The 26,790-nt window shown below is 40.3% G+C and overlaps 1 protein-coding gene across 1 annotated transcript in view; it reads right to left on the bottom strand.

Annotated features, from left to right (window-relative positions):
• kcnh8 (potassium voltage-gated channel, subfamily H (eag-related), member 8) overlaps positions 1-26,790 on the bottom strand; it is a 385,185-nt gene that overhangs the window by 169,806 nt on the left and 188,589 nt on the right. The window contains exons 4-6 of the mRNA XM_048612148.1: positions 19,334-19,461; positions 15,167-15,410; positions 1,399-1,556 (exon numbers count right to left, since the gene is read on the bottom strand). Of these exons, the coding sequence (XP_048468105.1) occupies positions 1,399-1,556; positions 15,167-15,410; positions 19,334-19,461 (530 nt within the window). The remainder of the gene's footprint in view (positions 1-1,398; positions 1,557-15,166; positions 15,411-19,333; positions 19,462-26,790) is intronic.

A 26,790-nucleotide genomic window follows, 5' to 3' on the forward strand; every position in this document is an offset into this window, starting at 1 on the left:
AGTACCTCCAACTATTTCTTGATATCACGTAGAGTGAATGGAATTGGCAGAAGACTGTCATGAGCGATCCTGGGAACCTCTGGAGGAAGCCATAATGGATGGATCTTCCAGTTGGTGCTTCTGGCTGAAGATTACTGTTAATGATTCAGCCTTATTTTCAGCACTGATGCATGTGGCACCCCCATCACTGAAGATGGGGATATTTGTAGAGTCTCCTCCTCCAGTGAGTTGTTTAATTGTCCACCACCATTCTCAACTGGATATGGAGTGAACACAGGCTTAGACAAGACATAAGAACTGGAGTAGGCCATTTGGCCCCTTGAGCCTGCTCTATCATTCAACAGGATCATGGCTGATCCAACACTCCTCACATCCATTTTACTGTCTTTTCCCCATAACACTTGATTCTCGATTGATCAAGAACCTATTTGCATCTGATATGTTGGTTGCAGAATTTGCTTGACTGTCTATCACTCACCGTTTTGACACACAAAATAGTAGATTTGGTAGCTTCACCAGGTTGCCACCTCATTTTGTGGTGTGCCTGGTGCTGCTGCTGGCATGCCCTTCTGCACTCTCCATTGAACCAGGGTTGATCCCCGAGCTTGATGGTATTGGCAGAGTGGGGGATATGCCAAGCCATGAGGCTCCACCTTGGGTTGGATTATAATTCTGCTGCTTCTGATGACCAACAGCACCTCATGGATGGCCAGTCTTGAGTTACGAGATCTGTTCAAAGTCTTTCTCATTGAGCACAGCGATGGTGCCATACAACACGATGGAGGATATTCGCAATGTGAAGGCAGGATTACATCTCCACAAGGACTGTGTATTGGTCCCTGTTACCAATACTGTCATGGACAGATATATCTGTGGCTGGCAGATTGGTAAGGATGAGATGAAGTGTGTTTCTCCATCAGACTACAGACTCAATCTTGCAGCTATGTCCTTCAGGGCCTGACCAGCTCAATCAGTAATGCTGCGGCCTAGTCAGTCCCATGATGGGTATTGAAATCCCCCACCCAGAGTATTATCTATGCCCTTGCCACACCCACTGCTTCCTCCAAGTTGTTCAATATCACCTGAGGTAAGATGGTACGTGATAATCAGCATGAAGTTTCCATGCCTATGTTTGACTTGTGCCATGAGACTTCATGATGTCCGGAGTCAATGCCCTCCTCTTTAGTTATTCAAATCATAACACTACATTTCTGTACAATACAGATGATACGTAACAAATTTCCAATGACACAATCTATTTGGCCACTCTTAGTGACCTTAAGATATGAAAATGGAGGACTGTCAATGACCACGTTAGAACAAATGTCAGGAGGACACTTTAATGAAGTAACAAATAAGACATTAAAAATGCTCAATAATAGTGAATATTGTACTTACCACATTAACATTAAAAGCATAGAGAAGATCAAAAGGGAGCGCAGCTACCAAATCGATGATAAACCATGTTGTTACATAATGAATACAAATAGAACGAGCTTCAAAAATAACTTGTCCAGACTTGCTGACATATGTCGTTCGAAAATTCAGAATAATATCTGTTTGACATAAAAAGAGCACAAACTATTAGTTAATGTGAGAGATAGTAGGAACTGCAGATGCTGGTAAATCCGAGACAACAAGGTGCAGGGCTGGATGAACACAGCAGGTCAGGCAGCATCATAGGAGCAGCTCGTCCCTGCCTCCCTAACCTGTTCTTCCTCCCATCTATCCCCTCTTCCCACCTCAAGCCGCACCTCCATCTCCTACCGACTAACCTCATCCTGCCCCCTTGACCTGTCCGTCCTCCCTGGACTGACCTATCCCCTCCCTAACTCCCCACCTACACTCACCTTTACTGGCCCCATCCCCGCCTCTTCGACCTGTTTGTTTCCTCTCCACCTATCCTCTCCTCTATCCATCTTCTACCCGCCTCCCACTCTCTCCCTATTTATTTCAGAATCCCCTTCCCCTCCCCTTTTTCTGATGAAGGGTCTAGGCCCAAAACGTCAGCCTCTCTGCTCCTTTGATGCTGCCTGACCTGCTATGTTCATCCAGCCCTGCACCTTGTTGTCTCTATTAGTTAATGTGAATCATTTTGTTGGTTTGGGTAAAAATTTAATACAAATAAATCAGACTTTCTGTCTTTGTAAACAAAATAATTTATGTAAATTCAACTTACGTATAATTAAAAAATGAATTATACTTGAAGGGACTGTCATCTCTATTAAAATATATTAACCATTTATATTCCATTACCTGTGTATTGAATTAAAAGGTTAGCACAGACTGAAAAAAGAGCAGCTTCATCTATGTCTTTAAACACTGCAAAACTTGACAACCCCGAATGTGTTGTTCAAGTTATATAACTTAGTTTACAGGAGTGTCATAAATTAGCCATCATAAGCGAGGCAATGTGACTTAATAAATTGCATATTTCATTATTTGGCCTATTAAGTTCGGTAGTAGCTTTGTAATAGATAAGAAACTAGAAATTACTTATATAAGTGCGTAGATTGTGGTTTGAAAGATCTTTCAATCAATTTGTGTGATCTTTCACTGATGAGTGCGCTAAAGGCAAAGCAGTTGATGTTTAAAGGCTTCTCAGAATTTTTAGCCAATGCTTTTCCCTCATGTCTGCTTGGTAAACTAAGGTTACATTATTTTAAATAAAGAAATCAAAGAAATGCAGATGGTGGAAATCAGAAACAGATTCTGGAAAAACTCAGCATGTCTGGCAGCATTGGTGGGGAGAAAGCAGAGTTAACATTTCAGGTCCAGTGACCCTTCTGCATTATTCATTATTTTAAGTAACATACCTCACATTATTCTTTTTCCAGCAATAATCAAGTTCTTTCATTTACTAATGGATTTTTTTCCCCTGGAAAGAGACTTTGAAATTAATGCAACGGATTGTTCCATACGATTAAAATTCATTCATAGAATCCCTACAGTGTGGAGGCAGGCCATTCGGCCCATTGTCACACACCAACCCTCCAAAGAGCATCCTACCCAGACCCATGCCCTCCCATCCTATCTTTGTAACCCCACATTTCCCATGGACACTATGGGTAATTCAGCATGGCAAATCTACCAAACCTGCACCTCTTTGGTCAAAGTAGATTTCCTCCCACAGTCTCAGGGTGAATGTGCAAACTCCACACCGACAGTCATCCAAGGGTGGAATCGAACCCAGTCCCTGGCACTGTGAGGCAGCAGTGCTAACCATTGTGCCACCGTGCCGGTCGTAAAATACTTTTTAAAGCATCAGTTTGGTAATATCTTGAACAGCTGTTCACTTGACAGAAACAAATATACTTTATATCCAAATCTGCACTATAGGATGTGACAACTCCTTAAGTCAAGGTGTATATTAGAGAATAAGAGCAGAAGTAGGACATTTGGCTCATTTAATCTCCACTGCCATAATGAGATTATGACTGATCTGATAATCCTCAATTCCACTTTTCTGCTTTTTCCTCGAGGCTCTGACTGATTTTGCTAGAAAGAAATTATCTGTTTATGAAAGCTTTTTATAGCCAAACAGCCAGAATTTATATTGCGTTCAACAATTTTGGTACTTAGCGACCAATAAAACATTTTTCTCATCCAACAGATTCTGTTTCCTTTCCCAGATCACCATGAAAACTTGTGAAATATTCTCTCGGGACTCCCCCTGCTGTAACACCGAGACTGGATTTATGCCAGGTGTTTATGAGGGGGCTTTTTTGTGGGTGGAAGGGTAAAATAGTTCAAGTGGCAAGGAAACATTCCACTCACCTCTGAGATTGCCCATAATAAACTAGGTGAATGAGAGTCAAACTCAGCTGTCTGCCAGTCACATATAAATAAGCAAGGGTCATTTAGCCTCATTAACAAGTCTCTTGACTTGAATAAAACATTGCTCATGCCAAAGTGTAGTTGGTGTAGGCAGTTAAATGGCAGCGAGCAGACAGATTTTTTGGACGAGATGAGAAAAGGCAGGAGGAGAAAATCATTTTGAACGTGTTCTATGTGCATTGGTGGCACCCCACAAGATAGCACCCACATCCTTCTGTAGTGTCTGCCTGATAGGAACAAGCCCCTCACTCTCCTCCCTGAATTTTAAGGTTGCTCCTCAGCCTAGGTCCTTATGAATCACCTTTCCAGGGAAGTCATGATCCAATTCAACCTCCTTCCTGCACTCCTAGTAGAATGTACCACCAAGCTACAGTACAGCTTAAAGTGATGGAGTTGCCCGCCAATTGCTGGCAGCTCCCTAAATTGGGACTTCTCCCAATTAGGACAGCAGATCAGAAAATTTCACTTCCTGGGTTTTTTATTGATTGATAGTTAAAATGTCCTCAGGTGCAGTTTGTAGATGGTAAAAACTTCGGCCACTATGCATTGTTGTTGAAGGGAGTGAAACTTAATGTGGTGGATGTGGTGCCAATCAAGTGTACTGGTTTGTTCAGGACGGTGTCAAGCTTCTTAAACATTGCTGGAATTGCAGCCATCCAGCCATGAGAGGGGTATCCCACCACCTTCCTGACACACCTTGTAAATGGGGGACAGACTTCTGGGATACGGGAATTAAGTTACTCGCCACAGGTTTCCTCGTCTCTGATGTCCTCTTGTAGTTACAATGGTAATACCTAAGAGACTGATAGTTGGGGATTTAATGATGGTGATGCCATTGAACGTTAAAGAGATAACTAAATTACTGGAGACAGTCATTGCTTGGCAGTGGTGTGGCTTGTCAACTCAAGCCTAGATATTGACTAGATCTTATTGCATTTGAACATGGACTGCTTTAGTATGACAAGTTATGAATGATGCTGAATATTGTACAATCATCAGAATGCATGTTACTTCTGACCTTATGATGAAGGAAGGTCATTGATGAAGCAACTGACGATGATTGGGTCTCGGATACTACCCAAAGGAATTCTGGCAGAGTTGCCATGGACTTGTGATGACTGTCCTCCAATTGCCTGAATATCTTCTTTGGTGCCAGGTATGACTCCAACCAATATTCCCTCTGACTCCCATTGACTCCAGTTTTGCTAGGTCTTCTTGCTGCCACACTTGGTGAAATAGTGCCTTATTGTCAAAGTCTCACCTCACATCTGGAATTCAGTTCATGTTTCAAACAATGCTGTAATGAGAATGGGAGCTAAGTGGCCCTCATGGAACCCCACCTGGAGGTCAGTGACCAAGTTACTGCTACTCAACTGCTGTTTGTTAGCATATTGAGAACACTTTCCATCACTTTACTGATGATTGAGAGTGGACTTAGTCAATGAGTAGAGGCTAGGCAGTAGTTGGCTATGTTGGATTTGTCCTGCTTTTTGTGTACAGGATATACCTTTGAATTTTCCACATTGTCAGGTTGGTGCTAGTGTAGCTGTACTGGAATAGCTTGGATAGGGGTGCAGCAAGTTCTGGAACACAATTCTTTAGTACTATTGCCAGATTGTTATCAGGGCCTATAGCCTTTGCAGTATCTTGTGTCTCTAGTCGTGATGTGATATCACGTGGAGTGAATCAAGTTGGCTGAAGACTGGTATCTGTGATACTGCATATATCTGGAGGAGGTTGAGATGGATCATCCACTTGGCACTCCTGGCTGAAGATTGTTGCAAATGCTTTAGCCTTGTCAATTGCACTGATTTGTTTCTCCCTTATTATTGAGGCTGAGGATATCTGTGGAATCTGCACTTCTTGTTAGTTGTTAATTGTCCACCACCATTCACGACTGGTTGCAGCAGGTTTGCACAGTGGGTACTTGATCCATTGCTTGTGGGTTCACTTAGCTCTGTCTATAGCTTGGAGCTTTCACTATTAGCATGCAAGTAGTCCTGTATTGTAGGTTCATTAGGTAGCCATTTCATTTTTAGGTATGCCTGTTGCTACTCCAGGAATGTCCTCCTGCATTCTACAATGAACCAGGGTTGATTTCTTGGTCTGATGGCAATGATAGAGTGAGGGAAGATATTTGGCCGGGAGGTTACAGATTGTGGCTGAGTACAAGTCTGCTGCTGCTGACCCACAGCACTTTCTGGAGTCGCTTGATCTGTTTGAAGATCTGTTAATGTTATTCCGTGGTCTTGATCCTTCCATTCTCTACAATCTTCTCTGAGGTATCTGCGCAGTTCTAATTTTGGCTTTGTCAGCATCCTTGAGATGAATTGGTCAGCATGCCTTCAGCTGCCAAAACTCTAAACCTTTTCCTTAAAACTGAGTTTTGAATCAGCTAGAAGACAGAATGTTGGTGGTGTTGCATAGGAGCAATTCTTTGATGCCAGTTGAGATCAAATAATGAAAGATTTGAAAAGCAACATAAAAACAGAATGGTAATGGATGCTGTAAAAAAAAGTGTCCAAACTATGAAAATAAAAAAAATTCAAATACAATACAAGGGGATAAGATAAAAACCAAAACAAAATCAATACAGAGAAACACAACAAAAGAAAAAAAAACACAGGACTGTTGCTGAACAAAGAGATCTTGGAGAGCAGATTCATAGTTCCTTGAAAGGGGAATCATAGGTAGACAGGGTAGTGAAGAAGCCCTTGGTATGCTTGCCTTTATTAGTCAGTTCATTGAGTATAGGAGCTGTGAGGTCATGTCATGGCTGTACAGGACATTGGTTAGGCCACTTTTGGAGTACTGCATTCAATTCTGATCTCTCTGCTATAGGAAGGGTGTTGTGTAACTTAAAGGGTTCAGAAAAGATTTATGCATGCTGCCAGGGTTGGAGGATTTGAGCTACAAGCAGAGGCTATATTGGCTGGGGCTATTTTCTCTCAAGCAGAGGCAGAGGGGTGACCTTATAGAAATTTATAAATATATGAGAGGCATGAATAGGGTGAATAGTCAAGGTCTTTTCCCCAGGGTAGGAGAGTCCAAAATTAGAGGGCATAGGTTTAAGAGACCTAAGGACAACGTTTTCACACAGAGGGTGGTGTGTGTATGGAATGAGCTGCCAATGGAGATGGTGGAGGCTGGTACAATTATAACATTTAAAAGGTATCTGGGATTACAGAGACATGGTTGCAGGGAGACCAGGGAGGGGAAACTGAATATCCCAGGATATTCAGAATTTAGGAAGGACAAGCAAAAAGGAAAATGTGGTGGTGTGGCATTATTGGTTAAAGAGGAAATTAACACAATAGTGAGAAAGGATATTAACTCTGCCAATGTGGAGTCTGCGTGGGTCGAGTTGAGAAATACCAAGGGGCAAAAAGCATTTTATATAGACCTCCAAACTGCAGTGGTGATGTTGGGAATGGCCTTAAACAGGAAATTAGAGATGCATGTGATAAGGGAATATTGGTGATCATGGGTGATTTTAATCTGCACATGGATTGGGCAAATCAAATTAGCCACAATACCATAGAGGAGGAATTCCTGGAATGTATACGGGATGGATTTCTTGACCATGATGTGGAGGAAGCAACTAGAGAGCAGGCCATCTTAGACTGGGTGCTGTGTAATGAGAAAGGAATCATTGCCAATCTAGTGGTGCAAGACCCCTTGGGGATGAGCGACCATAACTTGATAGAATTATTTTATCAAGATGGAGAGAGAGGCAGATTTGGAGACTAGGGTGCTGAATCTTAATAAAGCAAACTATAAAGATATGATGCGTGAGTTGGCCTTGATAGATTGGGGAGAGTTACTTAAAGGGATGACAGTGGATAGGCAATGGCAAACATTCAAGGAACGCATGGGGGAACTGCAACAACTGTTTATTCCTGCCTGGCACAAAAGCAAAATGGCTAAGAGGGCCAATGCATGGCTGACAAAGAAAATTAGAGAGAGTATCCGATCCAAGGAAGAAGCATACAGATTGGCCAAGACAAATAAAATGTCTGAGGATTGGGAGCAGTTTAGAATTCAGCAAAGAAGGACAAGGGGATTGATGGGGAAAGGGATAAGAAGGGGAGAATAGAGTACGATTGTAAGCTTGCAGGGAACATAAAGACTGATACTAAGAGTTTCTATAGGTACGTGAAGAGGAAGAGATTGGTGAAGACAAATGTACGTTCCCTACAGATGGAAACGGCTAAATATATAACAAGGGATAAAGAAACGGCTGAGGAACTGAATACATACTTTGGTTCTGTCTTCACAAACAAGGACACAAATCAGATACCAGATATGTTGGAGGATGCAAGATTTAGTGACAGGGAAGAATTGAGGGAAGTCAATATTAGTAGAGAAATGGTGTTGGGAAAATAGATGGGATTGAAGGAAGATAATCCCCAAGGCTGATAATCTACATCCCAGAGTACTTAAGGAAGTGGCTCTAGAAACAGTGGATGATTGGTGGTCATCTTCCAGGATTCTATGGACTCTGGAACAGTCCCTGCAGATTGGAGAGTAGCTAATGTCACTTTAATAATCAAAAAGGGAGGTAGAGGGAAAACAGGGAATTGTAGACCAGTAAGCCTAACATCAGTAGTGGGGAAAATTCTCAAATCCATTATCAAGGACTTTATAGCAGAGTATTTAGAAATGATCAGACAGAGTCAGCATGGATTTGTGAAGGACAAATCATGCTTGACAAATCTGTTAGAATTCTATGAAGATGTACCTAGTAGAGTTGACAAGGACGAGCTAGTCAATGTGGTTTATTTGGACTTTCAGAAAGCATTTGACAAAATCCCGCATAAAAGATTATTTTGTATGATTAAAATGCATGGGAGCATGGGAAGTGTATTGAGATGGATAGGAAACTGGTTGGCAGAGAGGAAACAAAGAGTAGGAATTAATGGGTCCTTTTCAACTTGGCAGGCAGTAATTAGTGGGGTGCCACAGGGATCGGTGCTGGGACCCCAGCTATTCACAATATATATTAGTGACTTGGATGAGGGAACAGAATATGACATCGCAAAGTTTGCAGGTGATACCAAGTTGGGTGGGAGGATGAACTGTGACGAGAATGCAGAGATCCTTCAGCATAATCTGGGTAGCTTGGGTAAGCGGCAAATCAATGGCTGATGCAGTATAATTTGGATAAATGTGAGGTTATTCACTTCAGAAGCAAAAACAAGAAGGCAGATTACTAACTGAATGGCTGTAAATTGGGAGAGGGGAGTGTGCAGCGGGACCTGGGTGTCCTTGTGCACCAGTCGCTGAAGGTAAGCATGTAGGTGCAGCAGGCAGTAAAGAAGTCAAATGGTATGTTGGCCTTCATTGCCAGAGGTTTTGAGTACAGGAGCAGGGATGTGTTGTTGCAGTTATACAGGGCCTTGGTGAGATCACACCTGGAATATTGTGTGCACTTATGGTCTCCTTTTCTGAGGAAGGATGCTTTTGCTCTCAAGGGAGTGCAGTGAACATTTACCATGCTGATTCCGGGGATGGTAGGACTGATGTTTGAGAAGAGATTGACTAGGTTAGGATTGTTTTCGCTGGAGTTCAGACAAATGAAGGGGAATCTCATAGAGACTTATAAAATTCTAACAGGAGTAGACAAGGTAAGGATGTTCCCAATGATGGATGTGCCAGAACCAGGGGTCACAGTCTGAGGATTCGGGGTAAAATATTTAGGACGGAGATGAGGAGATATTTCTTCACCCAAAGAGTGGTGAGCCTATGGAATGTATTCAAGAGGTGGCCAGACACAGCACTTGGGCCAAATGGGATCAAAGGTTATGGGGAGAAAGCAGGATTAGGCTATTGATTTGGACGATCAGCCATGATCATGATGAAAGGTGAAGCAGACTCTAAGAGCTGAATGGCCTCCTCCTGCTCCTTTCTTCTATGTTTCTTTGTAAAGCTGTTTCACTTGGAAGGAGTGTTTCAGATATTGAAGAGTGAGAAGGGAGGAGGTGCAAAACCAGGTGTTACATCTTAGACCGTTGTACAGAAAGATACTGTAGGGAAAGGAAATGATATTGGGGGTGACTGAGGACTGGAGTAGAATGTCACAGAGGTTATAGGCCCTATGAAATGCTGAAAGGGGAGAGCAGGGGCAGTTTTGTTTGGTGATTGCATCAAACTGGAACTGGTGAAAATGGCAGAGGATGAGTACGAAGGAATTGGTGGAAGCGAGTGCAGTTTAAGGAGGAGTTGTTCAAAGTGAGAACAGAGGAAAGTGGGTGATGGACAGGAACTGGTGCGACCCTGTTGAATGAGGAATTGTGACTCTGAGACTGTCCTGGTGGCTGCATAGAGGAATTGCACATCTATTTATAAAGATAGTGAAGAGGATGTGGTTCGAGAAAGTGTCGAAGTCATGTGGAAAATCAGAAACATGGATGTCAGTTGGAAGGAAACCTATAGAAGAGGAAAAGAAGCAGTTGAGATAGGAATGAATAAGCTCAGTCAGTCAGAAATAGGCAATGGGTTGACCCATTGTTTAGCTAATGGTTCCTGAGAAAGAGATAGAAATGGGCTGTTTGGGTGTCATTGAGTTTGGAGGCAGTGGGGAGAAGAAAGGAAGAGAACAGATATTTTAAAAAGGAAAAAAAGTAAGTTAAGGGAGTGTTGATGAGTGAGAATGGGGAGTTAATCGTGGCACGGTGGCTCAGTGGTTAGCACTACTGCCTCACTGTGCCAGGGTCCTGGGTTCGATGCCACCCTCGGGTGACTGTCTGTGTGGTGTTTGCTCCCCGTGTCTGTGTGGTGTTTGCTCCCCGTGTCTGCATGGGTTTTGTCTGGGTGCTCCGGTTTCCTCCCACAAACCAAAGATGTGTAGGTTAGGTGGATTGGCCATGCTAAATTGCCTGTAGTGTTGAGGGATGCGTAGATTAGGTGAGTTATAGGGGAGATGGGTCTGGGTGGGATGTTCTGAGAGTTGGTGGGACTTGTTACACACTATAGTGATTCTATGACAGGGTGCATGAAATTAATAAATGTTTTGTTTTGGTCTTCACTACAAAGGATACAAAAAAACATTCGAGTAATAGCAGTAATCAGGAGAGGCCAAGGAGAGAGGAATCTGGTTAAAATGCAATCACTAAGGAAGTGGTACACAGCAAATGATAGAGTTGCAGGCTGACAGGTCTCCAGGCCCTGACAGATTTCATCCTCGGGTCTTAAAATAAGCAGGAAATCATGTTGTGAAAAGGAAATGAGAAAGTTGCAGACCGATATAGATAGGTCAACTGAGTGGGCAAATCTGGCAGATGGAATATAATGTGGGCAAATACTAAGTTGTTCACTTTGGAAGGAAGAGCAAAAATGCTGATTATGGCTTAATCAGAGAATTACTGCAGCCTTTGAGATGCAGGGTATCGTAGGGGTTCTGGGGCATGCGTCACAAAGTTAGCATGCTGGTACAGCATGCAATCAAGAAGGCCATTGAGACACCAGTGTTTAATAGAAGATGAATTGAACATAAAAGTAAGGATGCTATATTTCAATTGTACAGGCACTGGGGAGACTGTGGCAGAATTTTCTGCTGCCTTAAGCAACGTGAGTGATGGCAAGAAAGTGGTGTCAGTTAGACTGGAATGAAATGTCAGTAGGAAAAACTGTAACTTAGCAACAGAGTATGTTCAAAATGAGATGGTTTGGGTTCATTCTCTGAAAAGGAAAAAGTAGGGACAAATGGATCCAACAAGTCCACACCCAACCCTCTGAAAAGCATCCACCCCCAGACCAATCCCCTTATCCTATCCCCGTAACCCTGCACTTCTGTGGAAGGGTCACCAGACCCGAAACGTTAACTCTGACTTTTCTTCATAGATGCTGCCAGACCTGCTGAGCTTTTCCAGCAATTTCTTTTTTTGTTCCTGTAACCCTGCATTTCTCCATATCTAATGTACCTAACCTACACATCCCCTGAACACTATGGGCAATTTAGCATGGCCAATCCACCTAATTTGCACATCCTTGTACTGTGGGAAGAAACCGGAGCACCCAACAGAAAGCTACGCAGACACGGGGAGAATGTGCAAACTTCACACACACAGTTACTTGAGGGTAGAATTGAACCTGGGTCCCTGGTGCTGTGAGGCAACAGTGCTAACCACTGAGCCACTGTGCCCTCAATCTCCTCATCAAGAAAAGTGTTTCTGATTTTCCCCTATGAGTTTTAAATTACAGGTTCGGAATCTTGCCATTGAATCGCATCTACCTTATTTCCACGCTTTGTAGCTTACTATTAACCTTACTGAGGTTGATGCTATTTTCTTCAGAGCACAGTTGTTCATATCCATCCCCCATAAGGAAGAGAGTCGGCTAGCTTGGACAGAGTACAAGTTCATCAACAGTAAAGGCTTCCATTCCATTAATTCTCAGCTTATCTGTGACTATCGATGCTGGATTTGAGGCCATACCAGATATCCTGGGTGTTGTCATTGTATACGAACTAAGTAACTCATAGGTTCCTGTCTTCTTCTTCAGGCCATACATGGATGGATGCTGGCAGAAAAGGGCTAACCTCTCCAAACATAGCTCATGGCACCTTTATGGAACTGTCAGACAGACACAGAATAAAGACTGCTGCTCATCCTTCCACCAGGATTATGATGGAATAGACCAAAAGTCTCCTTAAGACGAAGTTTTGATGCCTCGACCATTCTGGCACAGCCTTTTGGTATAGTCCAGAAATGAGGTGCCCCATCATTGTGCTTTCACAAATGGTAGAAATAAAGGGAGAACTTCCTGGATACAGAAGAACTCAGGGATCAACAGTAATCTTCTTAGGAAGAAGAAGAATATGAGGATCAGGACATTGACCAGGAGGGACCTCTAAGAGTGCATGATAGGGCAATGCATTGCTAATGTGAGAAGCTATAGAGAACCTAACTGATGCCTTCTTCCAGGACGAATAAGCTGGGTGTAGGCTTTGTTTCATTGTGTAATTTTATGTTGTTTGTATGCAGGGGGTTAGTTAGCTCAGTTGGCTAGATAGCTGGTTTATGATGCAACAACACGCACTCAATTCCTGTACCATCTAAGGTTACTGTGAAGATCACACCTTCTCAAACTTGCCCCTCAGGTCAAATTCACCACCAGCTGTCTCGCTCTCTCTCTAAGGATGGTGAGTCAAATGGTTTACTTCTGCTCCAAATTCGAATACAGTTATATGTTCATAAAATCCTTAGAGGATATGATGATTCTTGTCATATGGCTTGGTGTTTGACAGCCAGATTATGGAACAGAGAGGCCTCCAGGCGCATCTTCTGTCATGGCTCAGTTTCAAGTTTTGTTTTATAATACTTTTACAGAAGCACCTGTACTACATTAAAGGTGTTATATCAAAATTGTCATTTGTAAAGGAGGAAAACTGTATTAGAACCAATCAATGCTCACTTTTACACTTCTCTCAGGAACATTGCTTGATCCAAATAGAAACACTTTATCTGCTGCGGCCTTGCACCATTATCCCTTTTCACACAGAATCACCGGGGCCTTTAACTCTATCAAGGCCTTTCGCATTTTTTAATTCGATGTCCTCCTTTTTCATTGGTTCTGCATTTGTTGATAAAAAAGCTTCACTTTCAGCATCTTCCATTTTGTTGAAAGGACATTGACCTGTAACATTAACTTTGTTTCTCTCACATACTTGCTGCCTGACCAGCTCAGCGTTCTGTTTTCATTTTAAAAATTCAAGAAGTTTGAAGAGAGTGAGGCAGAAATAATTTACTGGGGAATAAAATGACTGCAAACAGTTTGGACGTGATTAGTTTCTTTTCAAAAGAGAGGAAGGGTTAAAGGTTATGAAAAGATGAGAAGGTGAAAGGTGAATGCTCATTTTTAAAAATTCGTTCATTAGAATTGGGTATTGCTAATCAGGCCAATATTTGATGTTCACCCCTAGCTGCCCTGGAGAAATTAGTATTGAGCTGCCTTCTTTAATTGCTGCAGTTCTTGGGATGTAGAGCCACCCATTGTGCTGTTGGGGAAGGAGTTCAAGGATTTTGACCTAGCAACAGGAAAGGGATGGTGATATAGTTCTAAGTCAGGTAACACATGAATGGAGGGGACCTTGCAGGCTGTGGCATCCCCATGTATTTGTTGCCCTGGGTGGTGGACATCAAGGATTTGGAAGATGGTGTCAAAGGAACCTTGGTGAGCTACGCATTACACCTTGTAGATGGTACACACTACTACCATTGTGTGTTTGAGGCGAAGGGAGTAAAAAGTGAAGGAGGTGGATGGGGAGCCAATCAAGTGGATGGTGTTGAGCTTCTTGACTGTTTTTGGAGCTATACTCATTGAGGTAACTAGTGAACACTCTCCCCAGTTATATTTAAAGAAGCCTTCAATATGCTGCACAACTGCAGGAGATTGATTTGAACAAATGGTTCTAGTGGCTAAATTCACAAAAAACCAATGGTTATTTTCTTGCATTAATAAGTACAAGTGACCATAGAGCTACGCAAGTGTCATGCTTGAGGCTGCATGAGATGATACACTATTTAGATAGAAGTTTTTAAAATATGATTTCTATTCATTGATTGCATTGTAAAGATCTGTACTGAGGCTAGGTGCTGTTCGAAGGTCAAATAAATCAGTTTTTGGAAGACACAGTACAACCAGAAATCAACTGGGGCCTAGCTACACTTTGATCATTCGACAAGATTCCCGGCATTTGTTATTTTTGAATAAATCCTCTATGATGAGTTTTGCAGTAATTGTGCTACAAATATTAAAATATTCATATGAACCTTAAGATGTAAATGGTGTTAAGAGCCTCTGCTAACAAAACAAAAATTAATCCAAGCTGGAAAGCCACGATTATGGTTTTTATATAGGAAAAATAAGTGCGTGATTTCAAGGCTTTATTTTAAAGTTTGCAACTCATAAGATGTTAAGTGAATTATCTTTGGTTGTCATGCTTCGATCAGATAACCTTGCACGGGATCACAAAGAATGAATGTTCTTCAATTACCACATGCATGATAATCCACTGTGAGAAACAAAATCAGGGGAATTTTAAAATGAACTCCGCAGGCGAAAATGCAGTAATTGTAATCAAAAATGGAGAAAATCTATGGATTTAAAAAGATGAGATATTAAAACCAATGAATTAAGTTAACATTCAATTGGCCAGATTTGAAAACTTGCTTGATAACCTGAGAGATTTAGTACTCAATTATATTGTGATATCTTTAATATTACTTAATTCGGTTTGTCTATGGCAAATCATAATTGTTTCATTAATACACAAATAATTGCTGAATGCAAACTGAACTGAAAGCCAATGACAGAACTGTTTGCTTACCTATGATGAACAGAATTTCCACTGAAATGTCACTAACTGTTGTGCTTCTTGCTGAAGGCAAGTTTTCATCGATTCCAATAAAACAAACATTATATGGTACAGTCACAGCAACATAAAACGTTGCCAATAATATTAGCCAGTCCCATAATGCTTTAAAAGTGCTGTAATGCAAAAGGATGAATTTTGACTTTTTTGCATCTGCAACCTTGTATTCTGGTAGTGCTGGTTGGTTCCTAAACACATTCTGTGGAGGAATAACATTTTTAAATGTAAATATTAGACATCACATATTGCAATTTATTACTAATTGAATTATAACTATTTCTACTTCTACTATGTAAAACTATTATATCAATTACCACCTCTTCACATTGTTCAAAAGTGTAACATGAAAATAATTTTCCATAAATTTCTCGCAGCAAAAATTACAGGAAATTAAAATGTTATTACAAGTTCACAGATTCTTAGCCTTCTGATGAGCTGAATCATTACTATCACATCAAAATTGGACAAATTATATACAGTTCTAACAGGAACCAGTTGATATTGAGCATTCAAATATTATGGGGCTAAATATTTCTAGTCTGTAGCCTTTTGTCATAACACGAGTGAAAAATAAGCTGGGCTACAGTTACGTTGAGAGAGATGGGGATGGCTGAAATGCCCTGGATTTATTCTACTAGACTTGCGGCCTGTGCACTAAAGATTAATGTAGGTGCAACCTACCCATGTACAAATTAAATAAACTCACACTGAACTTGCATGTTTCAGCACAATCAACATTCCTGAACTGCTGATGAGTGAATTCATGGTGTATTGGCATGTGTCATCCACATACTTAAAATTCAAGTATGCGCTGTACATGATTGATCGAGGTTATATTCAGAAATAGAATCAGTGTACATATCCAAATTTCTGACATGTCTACAGGTAGACAAACTTGCTGATGAGAACAGTAAGTCAGATAGGGATCTTTTTTACTTTTAGGTCTTGACCAGGAGTTTAGTTCCGATGAAAGACAATTGACCCATATGGTTTCAGAGATAGTAAGCACTTCAGATGCTGGACAATCTGAGATAACAAGGTGTAGAGCTGGATGAATACAACAGGCCAAGCAGCATCATTTTCTGAAGAAACGTCAGCCCTCCTGCTCCTCTGATGCTGCTTGGCCTGCTGTGTTCATCCAGCTCTACACCTTGTTATCTCTGTTGACCCATATGGTTATTCCGTTTCTCTCCAATGATGCTGCCAGGCTCGCTGACTATTTCCACCATGATCTGACTTATTTGGGAGTTTGGCCCATTATTCTTCACTTCCTGGGCGATATATTTCAGCAATAATTTAATATTTAACCAACAGCTTCAGAATGACCTTTGTGACGGTTCTTGTGAAAATGTTGACAATCACTTTGGTGCAATAGGGGCTGATTTTCTAAGATTCATATCAAAAGATGTACAAGTAGGATTTCTCTCGATAATCCACAGTAATTTCAGTTTGAGGAAGGTGGAAACAGGAGAGAAACAATATAAATGGTAAAAATGGGTCACAGTTTAAGAATATGGGGTAGGTCACTTACGGCTGTGATGAGGAGAAATTTCTTCACTTGGAGAATAGTGAGTAGAATTCACTGCCACAGAAAGCAGTTAAGGCCAAAACATTGAATGTTTTCAAGAAGGAGATAAATATCACTATTAGGGCTAACAGCATCAAAGGGAGAAAGTGGGAACAAGGTACTGAGTTGGATGATTAGCCATGTTCATATTGAAAGGTGGAGCAGGCTTAAAGGGCCCAATGGCCTTCTTCTGGTCCTATGTTTTTTTTTCTAAAATGTATAAATGGTAATTTCACTAAGATTTTCACCAATCTTCAGTTACAGTGAGAGATGAGGGAACCCCCAACCAACATCCCCTGTCACCAACCTCCACTCCATGGAAATCCTTCTCAATTTCTCAAAAAGTGTAAAATGAGTTTTATCACAAAATTATTCTGCTTCTGACATTGAACACAGCAGTTTGCTTTTCTACCATTGAGACAATTCACCCAAATAAAAATAAACACATTCTGATCAATATAACTTTGTGATAAATGTTTGTTGAAATTAAAATTACCCTATGGTGGTGGAAAACAAACTTTCAAGCCTTTTGAGCGGTTAAAAAATATTACTGCCATGCTAAAACCTTTAAACAGAACAAAGAACAAAGAATAATGCAGCACAGGAACAGGACCTTCAGCCCTCCAAGCCTGTGCTGACAGATTTTGCTGTTCCATACTAAAACCGTCTTCGCTTACAGGATCCATATCCCTCTATTCCCTTTCTATTTGTGTATTCGTCCAGGTGCTTCTTGAAGGGGTGAGTAACATGAAAAAACAATTAGGTTATCAGGTGATAGGTGAATTTAAATATGGAACACCTCCCTACAGCCAATCAACGTGCAAAAGAATTAAGAGGGTAGGCAATAATTTTCAAATTCTTACTTCTATCTTTAGAAGGCAAACATAATTCAGCAATAAATTATGAGCCATTGCCCTAGGTTCAGAGCTGTGATTTGGACAGGTGTATCAATGTATGCACATTTACTTGCGGTATGAATACAATGCTTAAAAAAAAGGGTTCAAACTTCTGTTGTATCTACTCCTGGTTCAGAACAGTAACATCGACTGTAAACTTACATAGTGTGAGCACACAGTTAGGTTACACTAGCATAGTGATTACGATGTTGGAAAAGTACTTCAATGGACTAACTATCTACTAGGTTGCATGCTCAACATCTCCCACTTCAGTTTGAGAAATGGAATTCAGTTTTAAAAACCTGCAAACAATTTCTAAAGTTAACCATTAAACTGTTAGATTATCATAAAATCTCAACTGATTCATTAATTAATGGCACATTTGTCACTTCAGTTTCAGACTAATCTGATGTTGCTTATTAAACTACTTAGTCATATAAAAAAAAGGAACAGCTTTGTAGGAGCCTTACGAGACAAACAGCATGGGTTCAGAAACTCAGAAAGTGGTCAATGAGTGCTGGTCTCACCAGCAAATGCCACATCCCATGAATGAGTTCTTTCAAAAAAATTCTCTTGATTTACATTAATGAGTCATGGGCCAGAAGTGTGGAATTTTAATTTAGGACTCAAGTGTCCAGCACAGAACATAAGAATCTTCACCTGAGAAGGTCACAACTTTGGTCTAGTCACTTCAAATTTCAGAGTTACCATTCTGGTAAATGCATTATAATCGTTATTGGAATGACCCTTTTTAATCTCCAGCACACCACACTGCAAAATTAGGATCAGAATTTCCCACACAGGACTTTAAGCATACCATGAATATACTAATGAAGTAAAAACAAACTAGTTATTCAAAGGATTTCAATACTTATATCATTTAAAGCCACCAGGCACCTACCCCAAACAAACCTCACTTCCTTTAGCTCCCTACTGTCAGGCTGAGTCATCAAATACCTTGCTTAATTTTGTCCAAATCAGTCACAGGTATTACAAATAAAGAGGATTTGTGAAATCCTCATTCTTACATTTATCATGATCTTTTACCACAAATTCACGAAACTTGCAAGGGAAACCACTGAATATCAAAGACACAGCAGTTTTGTGGTAGTATAAATTGTTACCCTCTATAGATATATGTTATTGACCTTCTGAAAGAACAAGTATTCAATTTAAATAAAAATAATCTGTTGACCATTCTGCAAGTTGCTTTTTGTGCATGGTAATGTCAAAGTCAACAAAGTAGCAATAACCAACCCCCACCACCCCCTGAGGAAGTCAACAAAATAGTGACCCTTCAAACAAAAAAACATACTTAGATCAGCTCAAATCAGTGGAGCTATTCTGCCAGGTCAATTTATAAATTGCCAAGTCTGTATGTTCAAAATGAATTAAAGGTTTCTACTGGGATCTAGCTATTAATAGCTGAGCTAAACAAGCAGCTGCTGAACAAACTGTTTTTAGGAAGGTCGGTGTTTATGGGCAGCATAACAATTTAGCGAATTTGACAATTCTGACAAGCATATCACCAGAATACATGTTACAATGTTATATGGGCTCTTGACTCTAATTGTAGTAAAATATTGTATCAATTACAAGACTTGCTTGATTTAGCAGCAGAGTAAATTTCAAGTTCATTCGAATTCTTCATATACTTACATTATTAATCTTCAGCTTGCTTTTCTCTTGCTTTTGTAGGTGACCAGAGATGTGATAAAGGACGGCTCGACTTCGTCGACGAGCTGAACTGAAGTGTGTTCCTGCTTTCCCTCTTCCTTTGTATTTTTCTATTTATGAAATCAAATATTTCATTGGTTGACTGACCTTCATAAAACCTTTTTTTTAAACCAGCTCCAGAAAGGCTTATTCTTGTGTGTACATTGGAACATTCCCTCATTTGGATTAAGTATAACTCAACAAAATTTAATTAGAATTTGAGCTGATTTAAAACATATTGATTAACCTATAATCCGAATCGTGTCTAAAAGCCAACAATATCAGCAAACATTTTTCAGGAAATTTAATGAGCCCAAAACTTGATACAAATTACTTAACTTCTATCAAATTTAGCACAGGACATGTAAACCTTACTGACTGTTATCAGGCAGCCAATAAAGGATTCAATGGGCTCTTCATATTTTAGCCAGTACACAAACTAATTACGTAAAAAGGGGCAGTTAATCTCTGGCTCCATGTTAATGGACTAATTTTAGCTGTTGGATTTGTTCCAAAAATTCTGCTTGAAGATCATTATTTGTGACTTTGAAGGTCTGTTAATACTTGTTAGCTACATAACAAGGCATCACTTAAAAATGAAACATGCAAATCTAAGACTTAAACCTGGAGTTAACTCATTGCCGCATTGTTATTTTCATCTAAAATGTTTTTTTTAAAAGCTAGCTCGAGGCTGCTGACAGGTTGTATAAGAAGCAGACTAGGGAGCATTGCAGAAAAACAGAAGATTTGTTAGTGAACTCCACATGATAGGTTTAAGGGAAGAACTTGCATTAATCTTACACGTTATCCCAGGATGTCCCAAAACTTTACATACATATAAATACTTCTTCAAATATTGTGACTTTTGTTAGGCATCAAAATCCTTTGATGTTTTGGACAAGGAAAAGCAGGAGGTGTTAGGGTGATTTTGGAAGGTAAGTATATTGTTTGCCAACCATGGTCAGTATTGAAGGGAAATGTCAGGTAGATAAGGTAGGGAGGGGGAAGCTGGTGGGAGTTATTATTGCTTAATTGTCACAGTTATGTTTTGAGATATTCAGAGGCTTGATAAACACAGCTTGTTGGAAACAATCATGGAATTTGTGGTTGCAAAACAGTCAGAGTGTAAAGGGACCTTTCAGTGAAGACTCCCACAGAGAGTCTGTTCTGCTGGAACCAGGAGTTAACAATGATTTTCAGTGGAGGAATTGACCAGTAAGCAAGCTCACTAAAAGTCAAGTTGGATGGGGTGGTGCGCGGATGCTGAAGGGCTCTTATAACTTACATTGCCTCATTTGAAGGAGTTTAAAAATGCTCTGGTGACTTGTTTCACACTGTGGCTGCTGTGGGATGAGAGATGAAAGGGGTTGCAATTTGAAATAGTTCAGTCAACTTGCTCAGATCAGTGTGTCCTTTGTAATCTTTAGGCCTATTTTTGAAAAAAAACTTGCTAGGGAAGAGTTTACTTATTACTGGAAGTTGACCCAAAATTTAGGCAAACAGCGTTTTAGTATACATTCTTCCCACTGTAAACAGTTAAAGGTTCATAAATATGTGTGAATCATGGTTAACTGATTTTGTCAGCACTTTCAATGTCATTTTGTGTCAATCAATGCAGCTATTGCTGACTCTTCTTCAAATTACTACATGCCATAAATGGTATTGGTTGAGAGTTTTATACAACTGGTTCTTTTGCTGCAGTCAGAGTAGTTTTTTGCCAATATTCTTTAAAGTCTCTCGAATATTTTAAACTCGTCCATTATTTCATCTTCATTCAGCTGCGTGTGCTGATAAAACATCACCTGGGACTTACTGTATACATAGCACTAATAGGTTGAATTGTTTCCCATACACTAAATTCTTGCACTTGGTAAGAACAATATCAGCACCAGCTGCATCTACAACTGCCTCAGCATTTTCAGCCCCTCAGTCTGCCAATTCTTGTAATCCATGTAGAGACCTGGCTTCTTTTTAGCTGTTAATTAAGAGAAGATGCAACCTCAAGTTTGTCCCATTTTATGTTAATGCTTCTGTAATTTCATTGTACATTGTGTGCCATTTTTGTAGTTTGCTGAGAATTTTATAGAAATAATTTTAAAAAGTTTGAAAATGAGGCAAGTGACTTCACCACATCTGTCAGTACTAACTCTTTCATTAGAGCTAGCCCTTCAAAATCTGTTTAATTTCCCATATTCTGTATTCAACAAATAAGCTCAAAGATGTGTAGAGTTGTTGTAATTTTGAGGCTTAACATTGAACTTTTTAATTTTAAGTGAAATTATGTCCAATAACATAAAGCAGATGCTACAGTGCAGGTTACAGAAAAAAGAAGTGTTATACCACAGCAATCATACTGTACTGTTAAATTAATTGAAAAGAGCATGTACAATAAAATTGATTAGACATTTGGTAGCATAAAACAGATTTTGTTAACTTTTCATTTTGCACCCATCAGGACAATTCACAAAAATACAAATTCAGGCAAAACCAATATTAAATACCATATCAGAGGTCACATTGATTGATTGGCATGTGGATTCTGAAAGGTAGGAACATTGGCATAGCAAATGCACCATTTGAAAATACTGCCAGGCTTTTGTTTAAATTTTAAACATGATAGCTTGGCTCCGATTAGTCAGGGCATTGCCCTGAAAAATGAACCAGCAAATGATTATCACCTATTTTGTAGAGTTGAGAGAGTCACAGTGCACATACATATTCTTTCTGTCTACATAGAGCAGAGCCCTGTACATTAATATTTGCAGGTTCCTGTATATGCAGCACCACACTGTGAACCAGACCGACAATCCCAAATTGGTTGTCTGCGTAATCATAGAGTCATATGGCATGGACACGTGCCCTTCGGTCTAACTCATCCATGCTGACCAGGTTTCCTAAACTGAACTAGTCCCAGTGGCCTGCATTTGGCCCATTTCTCTTTAACCTTTCCCATCCACATACCTGTCCAAATGTCTTTTAAATGTTGTAACTGTACTTGCATCTATCACATCTCCTGGCAGCTTGTTCCATATACGTACCACACTCCGTGTGAAAAAGTTGCCCCTCCGGTCCATTTTAAATCTTTCCTCTCTCAACCTAAATCTTTGCCCTCTATTTTTGGACTCTCCTGCACTGGGGAAAAGACCCTGGCTATTCTTTGCACACTTAGGATTATGCTACAAATTTTGTCCAATTGTGGGATAACACCCAATGTTGGACACTGTGTTGTGGATTTTGCATGCAAGGGCCAGTTGAGAGTAAATACCTTGCATGTTACTACAGCAAAAATGAAATAAATTCTTAACCAGTGGTTAGTACAAAGATTTCAACGATTAACCAGTGTCTCCATGTCTCCATTGCAAGATCATTTAAAATCAATTTAATCCCTGAAGGTTAGAGTATCCAGGGCTTGAATTTTGTCTTCTAGCCCCAAGTCACCAATTGACAAGAGCATGGCAGATTCACTTTAATCCACAGTATGTGAGGAACATGAATCTGTCACAACAAAAAGTTGCTGGAAAAGCTCAGCAGGTCTGGCAGCATCTGTGGAGAAGAAAACAGAATTAACAGAATTCTGAGGAAGGGTCACCGGACCCGAAACGTTAACTCTGTTTTCTCCTTCACAGATGCTGCCAGGCCTGCTGAGCTTTTCCAGCAACTTTGTTTTTGTTCCTGATTTACAGCATCCGCAGTTCTTTTGGTTTTTACCTGAATCTGTCATTTGGTCTGAGAGACACATGGTCATCAGTCCTATGTCACATTGCCAGGGAGATAACGTGGGACCTCAACAGTTGCATTCTACTTGGCTTGTTGGTAACGGACAAGAGGAGAAGTGAGAATTCACAGGACCGTGATCATTACTGGTCTCAGCACTCTATTAGCTTTAATAACAAACTACTAAGCTCCCAGTGACCATCCGCAAACCACATTCAATAACCACACAATGGCCATTCAGTAACACACAGTGACCATTCACTAACCTCACAGTGACTGTTCACCAATCTCATCATGACCATCCACTGACCTCACAGTGACCACCCACCAACCAAACATTGACCATCCATAGTGACATTCTACCAACATTGGTAACCATCCACAAATTTAAACATAACTGAGTCAAGATGAATACTGAGCCTGAAATGTGTTCGTGCATGAACAAAGAACAACAGGAGGCAACTAGGCCCTTCAAGCCTGCTCCACCATTCAATGTGAACATCCCTAGATTTTTTAAGATTCAATTTTTAACCATCTCCTGTTTCAAACCATTTAGGCAGTAACACATGGGTTAATTCCAATTCTGACACCATTTAGCATTTCAAGTTCATAAATGAGAAAAGCTTCAAAGTAAATATGCTATTTTCTAGGGAACCATCTTAAGTTGATGCTGTGTTATGTCTATCTTCTCCTTGCACTTGCTCATAAAATAAGTGTCAAGACACCACTCACAACACAAGAACGATTGATTAGTAGTGGTATTACAAACTTAAAGAGCTGGTATATGTCTGAGTTGTTAGTTTCCTCAGAACAAATTATGACTAAATCTGAATCGTATGATTCATCATATCATTTCCCCTGAAGTGATGTATGCAGAAAACATTATGTCATCCACTTGAAGATATACTATATTTCCATTTCTTAAAATAAATAACTTCCTTTTATCAATAATCATAATTATATGCTTACTTTAACATTACAGAGTTGTAGCAGTCTCCTGGTTGCTAAAACACAGATTGCCAACTTGGCTGAACAGCAAGGGATGCTGGATACATTGGCCAAGTGAACTCTGAAATCACAAAATCCACACACCAGACACAGTGCAAACACAGCAGCCAGGTGCTAATGACATTAGAATAACGTAAAGGGCAACAGATAGTCTGCACAGACACCCCTAACATCTTATCCACTAAACAAAGGGAGTAGCAAGAACTGCAGATGCTACAACATAGAACATAGAACAGTACAGCACAGTACAGGACCTTCGGCCCACGATGTTGTGCTGAACTTTTACCCTAATCCTAAGGTCTATCTAACCTCCACCCCTACCTTATGCTGGAGTTGACTCTGGGCAGCCCAGACAGAAAGGCACCGGGTCCTGCTACACAAAGAAACTTTGACAGTAGCATGACATCTAAATGTTTGACTCTTCTTTCAAATGATTAAGTGATATCCTCTGATTGGTCAGAACTACAGAAAGTTCCAGAAAACCATCTAAAAGGTATAAAAACAAAGTTCCCCTGCAGACCTCACTCTTAGAACCTCTCTTTGAACTGCTATTGGAATCGTCTGAGGCCTCCTGAGGAGAACAGGATGGCAAGAGGCACAGACCAGCTGACCATCCAGAGAGAGAGAGAGAGAGAGAAGGAGAAAGCAGACCCAGAGACAGATGCACAGAGAAAGCAACTGTGCAAATTTACAAGAGACTCGGGAAGTATTGTAATCGTAAGCGGCCAAATAGGATCAGGGATATTATGTTTAGTATTAAAAATTATTGTAATTTTGTTCCTAATAAAGTGGGAATGTTTTGCTTTGGTACTGGCTTGTGTTCATATTGATTTGACCACTTTGGTATTGTGGGACACATTCTGGTCGGAGTTGTTTAGAGAGGAACCAGACAACAGAGTTATGGGTTAAAAACACACATAAACCCGAATCTTTGCATTGGGGAAAATGGCAACACAAACATAAATCTAAATGTTACCCCTCCAGAACTGACCGCTACCATTTTTAAAGATGGAGTGAGCAGAATAGGAAGGATTCTAATTTGCACATGCATTATTTACAGAGGCAACTATACATTTTAAAGTGCAGTTTCCACAGTCAGAACTGATTTTCACCAGTGCAATGGCAAAGATATAACTTGTACGCTTTAGACCTGGTAGAAGTTTTAAAGCTACAAGATTTCTTTGGAGAGGTTGGGTACCATTTTGGAGAAGTAAAGTATCATTTTGCATACTTTGCTGAGTCATCTTTTGGGGAGTCAGAGCCATTTGGAGTTGTCAAAAGTAGACATGAATGTGCATTAAATTGGAACTGTCTAGGTCAGTGAAACTGTCAAGACTGTTAAGAGAAGCATTAGGAGAACTACCGACAACTTCCAAGAGAATCGTCAAGCTGTCAAGGCATTTGTCTAATCTTTTGTTGTCTAAATATTTGAAAGTCTGCAGTTTTTAAAAAAAGGTCAGTGCTTGTAATTTCAGTCTGTCTGTTGACATAGGCCTAAGGGTTGTCATGATATAAGTGGATGCTGCATGACTAATTTCAAAAGTTCTTTTGAATCTTTTTGGTCTTCTTATTTGAACCCCAATGGGTTGAGCAAGTGTTGATCCTTCATTTCCAATGGTTAAACAACTCTTAATGAGCTGCTTTTCTGATTCAGATACACTTTGCGTCAACAAAGCAGAATTCTGTGGATTGTTGAAATAGCTTTACATCAAATCGTAGGTCAGCCATTTTATAACTTAAGCGTTGGAATTTTGTGGATTTTTTTAACAATATTCTCTGGACCATTTTTCTTCTTTATCATTTAAATGACCCTTCCTGCTGTTTTACCAATCAGGATTTGAACATTTTAAAGACGCTGCAGTGTGCCAATTGCTTACAGTTCTACTCATCACAGCACTTTCCATGCTACTACAGCATTTGTGATGAGGGGCATTGATGCTGCTTGTGTGTGCTTCTGACACCCCACCCACAAAAAATGGAATGAGGTGAGAATGTACCACAATTCTCGACAAATCAAATTGTGGTGTCATAAACATTTCTAGCTTTGCCAACTCTTGATTTTGTCTGTCATTTTTGGATCATTATTTGGCACGATTTCCATGGTGTTTCACAGATTTTCCTGCACATAATTGACCGTACCTGTATTTTGCTACATGCCCTTCCTGTCTGTGCATTGCACCATGCTGAACCTTTCAATGCTCTGTTGCTGCCTGTTGAGCTCACAGATAGTGCACTCTTCATCTTCACTTAGTGACCGCGCACTGAGCAGTTTTAAACTTCCGAACTTTTCTGCTTACCAGCTTCTTTCATCAGTGCTAGGTGATGATGTGCTTAAAAATGAAAACTCCATCACTGGCATCATATTTTGTTCTTGTTCAAATTGTGCATATTTATCAGATAGAAACTTAGAAACATAGAAGATAGGAGCAGGAGGAGGCCATTCGGCCCTTCGAAATACTGCACCATTCATCATGATCATGGCTGATCGTTCAACTCAATAGCCTAATCCTGCCTTCTCCCCCTAAACTTTGATCCCATTCACCCCAAGTGCTATATCTGGCCGCTTCTTGAATACATTCAATGTTTTGGCATCAACTACTTCCTGTGGTAATGAATTCCACAGGCTCACCACTCTTTGGGTGAAGAACTGTCTCCTCATCTCCATCTTAAATGGTCTG

This window comes from Rhincodon typus, chromosome 2 (genome assembly GCF_021869965.1).
Source record: "Rhincodon typus isolate 14 chromosome 2, sRhiTyp1.1, whole genome shotgun sequence".
Classification (NCBI taxonomy): Eukaryota; Metazoa; Chordata; class Chondrichthyes; order Orectolobiformes; family Rhincodontidae; genus Rhincodon; species Rhincodon typus.